The 8,015-nt window shown below is 38.7% G+C and overlaps 1 protein-coding gene across 2 annotated transcripts in view; it reads left to right on the forward strand.

Annotated features, from left to right (window-relative positions):
• The first annotated feature begins 2,202 nt into the window (after positions 1–2,202).
• The window catches only part of pltp (phospholipid transfer protein), an 11,905-nt gene continuing 6,092 nt past the window's right edge, over positions 2,203–8,015 (forward strand). The window contains exons 1-4 of one of the 2 annotated variants that reach the window (XM_015402467.1): positions 2,203–2,337; positions 4,132–4,249; positions 5,983–6,082; positions 6,163–6,291. In XM_015402467.1, coding sequence (XP_015257953.1) covers positions 4,138–4,249; positions 5,983–6,082; positions 6,163–6,291 — 341 coding nt within the window. In that variant the 5' untranslated portion in view covers positions 2,203–2,337; positions 4,132–4,137. Of the gene's footprint in view, positions 2,438–4,131; positions 4,250–5,982; positions 6,083–6,162; positions 6,292–8,015 lie in introns of both variants that reach the window. The other variant, XM_015402466.1, reaches the window with a different exon arrangement.

Below are 8,015 nucleotides of genomic sequence, written 5' to 3' on the forward strand. Positions count from 1 at the left end.
CCTTCCCTCTCTATGAGAAGGCAGTGTCCTTTTTTTTATTTTATTTACAAGGCCCATCTTGTATTACTGCCCTCTTACATTTGTACCTTACTTACACAGAAAAGCATGGCCTCTTATGCCCTGAGATCCAACGATCAGCTGTTGCTCACTGTTCCTTTTACCTGCACAGAACTGGGGAAGAAACCCTTTAGCTACGCAGCTCCTTATGCGTGGAATTTTTAAATTTTTTTTTACAAAGAAAATGGAAATTGACTGAGTTTTTATCTTTAAATGCTTTTAAGTTGAAAGTGAAAGAATTTGAAGCGGCCTCAACGATATGTAATTGCTTTACTTGATATGTTTTTTTAAATACTTTTTTTTTAAATGTACCTGTCATTTATTTTAATGTATCTATGTTTTTTATGTAACTTTGCTGCCTCTTGGCCAGGACACCCTTGAAAAAGAGGTTTTTAATCTCAATGGGATTTTTTTCCTGGTTAAATAAAGGTTAAATAAAAAAAAATAAGTTTCTCATAATCATGGATAAGGAATTAGCTTAAATTTAATAATAATAATACATTTAATTTAAATTACATTAAAAGTTTCTTTGCTCTTAGAAGCGCTGATATGAAGCAGTAAGCGTTTCTACAGTCTGGGTAGACAGAAATTACCTGATCAACTCATCTCATTTTAACTTTGATCTCAGAAGATCAAAGAGAAACTGCTGCAAGAAACGAGTGCTGTGAAAGTTGTGGTTTTAGAGAAGACAATAAAAAACAGAAAGACTCTCATCCAGGAGTACTTTCTATGCCCTTCATGTTGGAGTTTTTAGGAATAGGTAATGAACAGGTTTATGTAGACCATGATGACATGCTGATGAATCGCTCTGTTATCAGGACCGTCTACTGTATATATCACTTCATTGTTTGGTGGTCAGTTCAGGATTTGTCCTGCAAACCTGGAAGAGTTGTTACCTAGATTTCTGATGGGGATCATGGCTGTGAAGTTCTGAACTTTTGCTCCATTCATTGATCCAAAATCAGTTTATCAATCCCTCAGTTCTACTTCTGCGTCTCTTCATGGTTCTGAAGTGAATCTTCAACAGAATCAGAACCATGTTTCTCTCAACAGTTTTAGGACCTTTCTATGATGGTTCTGTATGGAAATAAATGTTTTGATCTCCCTTGAAACTGAAATAAAACAAAACAAAACAAAGCCTTTCTTAGTTTCCTGATGCTGGATCTGCTCCCTCAGGTGTAAATCGCTGCTGATTTGGTCCATCTTTGGTCCATCCCGACCCGCTCAACCTCATCCATCTTATCTAGACGGTAGAGGGTTTCTGCACAGTTCAGTGTAGACCTTGCAGACCTTTTGTAGACCTTAAAAACCGAAGGGTCACCTGATCATGCACACTATCTGCAACTGGAGTAATTAATCAATGATCACAAAAGGAACCAAACAGAACTTATCAAGGTTTAATTGACACACAGTAACATTTCCTGCAACAGGAGGAAATGTTTCAGTGGAGAAATGTTTGTGGGTAAAAGTTGCTGAAGTATTGCCAGGTCCCAGCTATGATTGACAGCAGCAAACTGGCATTTTACAGCAACACAACATGCATGGTACGCAGACCATTCCCAATGATGATAGTTTTGCAACAGAGGGATTAGATCTTTCTCCAACATATTCAGAGACAGATGAAATGGAGGTCACTTCTCCTGAATTACATCATATCCCAGATGCAGGGACCCGAGGAGGGCACAAACAGGCGATTTTAGACACAAAAACAGAATTTCAACAAATGTGCAGTAAATGAATCCCTGCCTCATGTTGACAGCACTATATGACATCTATCTGTACAGTTTATCAACAGAAAAAAATCAATTTAAAGGCAAACAGTTCTTTTAGACAGGGATTTTCCTAACTTAAAACATTTTTTCAAAATAAAAGCATTTTACAGATTTTTATGTAAGATTATATTGCTACAATAAAACATATGCATTTCTGCCATAAAACAAAACATATTCTAAAAAAAAAAATGAGATATGTTAAAGTGCAATCACACAAAGGCTCTAATCTTTACCAATGGGGGGATTCATATTGTTCTCCTGCCCTCTGCAGTAGACTTTCAGTTTTTCTTCTCTCTGGACTCAGCAGCTTTTCCGAGCTTCATCCAGGATGCAGAAAGAGAAGCCCTCAGAGCCGGAGGAGGAGGAGTCAGTCCCTGGGGATAAAAACTCTGCACAGAGGATCAGGCGCTCAGACTGACCCAAGTGAGCAGAGGAGAATCAACCATCCAGAGACGCCAGAACCAACCAGAACACGTCTGGTCAGAACTCCTCCTTCTGCAGCTGATCGGTGAGTTTCATCTCCAGACATTCAGATGAAAGTTCAGCAGCAGACAGATGGATCCAGATACAGATGGTCAGACAGATTAACAGGCTTTAACTATGAGGAGGTGAGTGTTTTACAGAACAGCTTCTGATACTTCAGAGATCAAAGGGTTCCAGGTTATTTCTTGACTTTCTGGGTCAGATCTTCATGTTTTCAGCCTAACTTCTCATGCATCTCCTCCTGTACTTTAAACTAGACAAAGATGTTCTGTTTTTCTTTTATTAAAAAAAAGAAGGTTCTGGATTGTTAATCATGAGATAGAGTTCAGTTTGGATGAAAAGCCCAAGCTTAGCATCAGTCAGAGAAATCTAATAAATCATGCAAACAAGGGATTTGACTTTGATTTCACTTTTCTCTCATTCTTCTTACATTTTAAATGTAAACTTATATTGCATAAAAATGTGCAAGTGTGTTTTTAAAAAAGAGGAATAATGATGATTTTGTTTCTTAAATCAAGAAACAAAATCATCAGAATCAGGCTTAAAATGAGAGATACAGGGGGACATTTCGGGCTCCACTGAAGTGCCTGTGGTCATGTGGCTGCAGCAGCTGGATCCTGATTGGCTCTTTAATAAACTGGTCTGATTATAGACTGAAGGATCTGAGCTGCTGATTAAAGGTTTTCAACATCTGCTGCTGGGTAAAATGTGCCCTGGATTTGGTCTTCAGGGTCAGTGTGGAGCTGGAACACTGGGTAGGAGTTCAATGGGCAGAATATGTGTGGGAGGCAGACCCTGAGCTGTGACTCACAGGCTTCCTGTTTTTCTCCTGTCTTTGTGGACTTGTCTCTGTTTATTTTTGTCTGATCATTGATGGAGACGTCAGCTCAGCTGTCCGTGCTACTTCACAGCTGTGTGAACAGAAAGCTGCATCTGAAAACATCCCTCTGTGTGACGTCTGTTTCATAGAAAGCCCAAAATGAACTTTAGTAACCTCGGTTTCACAACACCAGCAAACTCTCACCCCCATCTGTCCCCTGACCTGATTTCAACAGATCCCTTTCAGGAGAGAGTGAGGCAGCATGAGCTGCTCTGGCAGTTTCCTCTTAATTCAACTCTATCCATCTCAATCCTTCCTTCAGCATCAGAACCTGGAGATTCATTTATTTCTCTGTGAAGGCTTTTGCTGAAATCATCTTTACGCTTTCTAACAAGAAATCCTCTTGAAGTATTTCAGATTCAGCTAACATGTAAATACCAAACAGGTAAACCTGACTCCATCAGCAAAAATCTGCAGAACCAACATACACCTACATGCCCAGAGGTTTTTGCCCTAACAGTAAGACCCATGTGAACAAATAGAAAGGTTCACCATCCCTGCAGCTAAAGGAGCTGCACAGCACCAGTCTATTCTAGTTTTTACAGTTATTGACAAGCAGGAAGCTGCACAACATTTTGTGGACAATTGCTTCAGCCAAAAAATGAACCCTGTCATGATCCCTGTTTAAGAGTTTTTGTGGCATTCATGTCTGTAATCCATGGCTATGAGGCACTGCAGTTAAAGTTTCAACATGGCATGTTACCATGCCAACATCTGGAGCCTTACACACAAATCACTGTGGTCATAGTCCTTCAATAAAGCAGCAAGATTTAGCTTTTTATTTGATCAAGTCAGAAAACAGAAACTTCACACAGAATCTTGATTAAAACTAGAACCAGTGATCAAACTACCAAAAACGAACCACTGCAACAGTAACCCATAGGGAGATAAAACCCATCTCACCCGCATTTTGTAAGTCTTTATTTTTTTAAATTTCAGGTAACAATGACTTCCCCCCTGTTGCCCGTCCTTATCCTGTCGTCTTTGGTGTTCATCATGGCGGCTGCTGAACCTGCTGGCTGTAAGATCAGGATCACCGACAAAGCCTTAGATATGTGTAAGTATTTGGACATTAGGTCTCAGAAAACAGAGTAACAGAGTTTAAAGCTGATGTGTAAATGTATGTTGGTGTTGTGAAACCTGTTTCCAACGCTTGCAGCAACAATGTCGGAACATTACGGTGCTCCAAAGTGCTTAAAATAAAAAGTTAAAACATAAAAAAATATCTGATACATACATAATGTATAACTGGATGCAAATTAAAAAACTACCTCTCAGCTCATTTTTAGGAAATATCCTATAATGTCTTTTGAAAGAAAACTGGATCATCCATCCATTTTCTGTCACACTTTATCACAAGGGGCTTCACTAGGGGTGCTGGTGCCTATCTCCAGTTGTCTACGGGTGAGAGGCGGCTTAGACCCTGGACAGGTCGCTGTTATATCGCAGTGCAACACAGAGACAAACTGGAAAAATAAACTTTCATTTATTAAGCCAGAATTTAGAACAGACAATTAACCTACAGTCATTTTTTTTGGACTGTGGGAGGAAGCCGGAGTACCCGGAGAGAACCCATGCATGTTCAAGGAGAAGATGTAAACTCCAGGCAGAAAGACCCTGGGCCGGGATTTGAACCCGTAACCTTCTTGGTGCATGGCAGCAGTGCTACCCACTTTTCCACTGGATCATAATAATAATAATAATAATAATAATAGTAAAAAATGATTACTCCATTTTCCCCATATACGTGAAATTATTGTTAAGGCTTTGGTTCGAATTGCCTTCTATAAGCACAGTGCTTCCCTGTTTAAATAAGGTTTAGAGGTGAATTATTGTAATTTTAAAAATTTACTCTAAATAGTACAGTGTGGATATTTTTACGTAGTTTCCCTCTTGTTAATTTCCCTCCCCGGTTATACCCAGCCGTTTCTCCCTTTCAAGAATCTTGTGGTAAAGAAAAATAAAATATAAACAACCACAAAATAATACATATAAACACTTTTTAAACTCTTCAAAGAAAGATATATACGTCATCTTTAGAAGTAATAAACATCTTTGCAGGAAAATTTGTGCATGGAAATAAAGAAATATAAAATGTAGGGACTGAAAAGGCAATGAAATGAGCTGGGGGTCTATTTGCTGTCAGCAGGGGTGGTCATGTGTCCAAAGAGGGCTGTGTGTTTTTTTTCCCCATGTAAAGGTGAGATGGGATGTGAGTGTCTGACCACACTGAGATGATTGCTCTCACATCAAGGAAACATTTTTTTCTTCCTGATAGAAGTGGGACAAACAGAGCATCAAAATGGATTAATTTAAATGTTTTACTCTGCAAATACATCATGAAGAAAAATACCATCCCTGGGTTTTGTGGCTTATTGAGGACTAATGATGATAAATAACCTTTCATGTTGTGGCCTAACCTCACCCAATCAGGCCGAACTAACAGTATCTAACTTTGTGTCACAGTGTGTCACAGACTAAAACAGTGTAAAAAGAGATAAAGCGATGTTGCTATGTGTTTTTTTACCTGGTGGGAACAATTTCCTAGAAATATGGTTCACCTCCAGGACTTCTCACTGCTTTTGGAACCAATGACTGCTCTCCATGAGGAGAAGTTGTCTTCTTTAGGTTCACACTAAGGTGTGAATGGAGCTTAGGTCAGGTTAGGGTTAGGAATGTGTTGGTAAGGGTCAGAGTTAGGCAATAGAAATGAATGCAATAGAAATCAATTGAAAGTCCCCATCAGGATAGTGTGAAACGACATGAGTGTAACTGTGTGTGTTTTTTTAGTTAAGTTTGAGACTCAGAAGCTGGTTGAAGACGAACTCACCAACATCAGTTTTCCGGAGATGAAGGGGACAGAAGGACGTTTCCAGTACACCATCACTGAGTAAGGCTTCATCCTGAAAGGACCACTGTCGTACAGGGCTTCTGGCGGCCGTTAAAACATTTTGTTGCCCTTTTCCACAGTGTAAAGATCACAGAACTGAATCTGAGGCACGTTGACCTGCAATTCATCCCTGACGTAGGTTTGTTGTTCGATGTGCAGAACTCCTCCATCTCTCTGAGCTTCCAGCGACGCATCCTTTACTGGTTCTTGTGAGTTTCACAACACAACAATTAGAACAGTGGTCTACGGAACATGGCATTTCAGAAATTATTTGTTTTAATTCTAGAAACGAGAACTGATGAGCAAATGTTGCTATTTACAACAAGGACATCTCTCTGTTCCTCTTAGATCTTAAAACAAAGAACTTATTTTATGTGACATGTTGGTTCACATGATGTGCTTTACATCAGACACATCCTAATACTGTCATACTTGCATGTTTAAAGGATTCAATTTGAGTTTTTCAAAATAATGAAAACAAGGTTCACATGTCAATCAATGCATTTTAAAGTTTATTCTACTGAATCATATAATTACAGATCAATCATTTAGTCAATCTTTACAGAGATCTCTCCATATAATCAAAGTGAACAACTCAAAAATCTAAAAACAAGAAACTATTGGTGGTGAAACTGAGAATAAATAAAAGTGAGTGAAAACAGACAAACAGAAACACCAAAGAAATATGAAATATGATTTTGTTTGGATTTTTAAAGAAATATGATTGAAATGAATCATTTTCACTCTGCTCTGGGTGTAGGGTCTGGAAGATTACAAATTAAATTGATAAATAAAAATTTTAATTAAAAAATGTCCCATAAAAAAACAAATGTACCTTTAAAGTCGTAGGGAAGTCATATTTAAATGTCAAATATTTCTGGCTTAAACATGGATATAAATGTACTCTTTATCAGACAATTTTTCTCCAAATTTAGAACATTTATATAAAAAAAAATCCTGTCTAAAAATCTGTGTTTTTTTTTTTTTTTGTTATTTAATGCTATGATTCTGTAAAAGTTTAAAAAATAATCCACTGGACTTGGTTTCCAAGGTTTGAAACGTTTCGCCTTGGAAACCAACTCCAGTGGATTGTTTTTTTAAACTTTTTCGGAATGACTATGACCTGCATGAGTGAGAATCTTCATCAGCTTAATACTATGATCGAAATTTTTTGGGTCATAGCATCTTGATTCATATGTTGCTGCTAATATACACATCAATTGAAATAAGAATTAAGAATCATTATTAACTTTCCCATTGATTTCCGTCCCAGTGTTCACGGGGATGGACGTCTGTGTCTTCAGCAGGCGTAGAGCTAACAGAACTGGCAGCGTTGCGAGGCAAGGGCTCAAACATGTACGGCTGTAAGCCTTCTACACCAAACCAAGCTTCTGCCGCCCTGGCATCTTCTTCCACAACAACTTCGTCCATCCATTCATTCCTCTAAACAAAAAATTTATGAAGGAGGAGACTCATCCACGACCTCCGACACAAAACTCTCCTCCACTTACATGTTTCCGACCGCTGTCACCATGTTTGGCTAAGTCACCAATTTCCCATTGGGAACCTACTAGCACTAAACAAGATGCTTCCGACAAACCGGCCAAAAGTCCTTACAGCATTTCTTGGATCTCTCTCACCATTGAGGCATCCAGTAGGCATCCTAACAAGATGCCCAAGCCAACTCAACTGGCTCCTTTTGGCATGGAGGAGCAGCGGCTACTCTGAGTCCTCCTCAGATGACTGAGCTCCTTACCCTATCTCGTTGATTATGACTGTTTAATTATTGTGGGAGACTTTAATTTTTCACGTTGACAACCCTGAAGACAGAAGAGCAAAAGAACTGTATGACATACTTGGAAACTTTGGTTTAACTCAATATGTTAAACAACCAACACACAAACAGGGACATATTTTAGACTTGATCATCACT

Source organism: Cyprinodon variegatus, unplaced genomic scaffold (assembly GCF_000732505.1).
Source record: "Cyprinodon variegatus isolate N-32 unplaced genomic scaffold, C_variegatus-1.0 Scaffold1351, whole genome shotgun sequence".
Taxonomy (NCBI): Eukaryota; Metazoa; Chordata; class Actinopteri; order Cyprinodontiformes; family Cyprinodontidae; genus Cyprinodon; species Cyprinodon variegatus.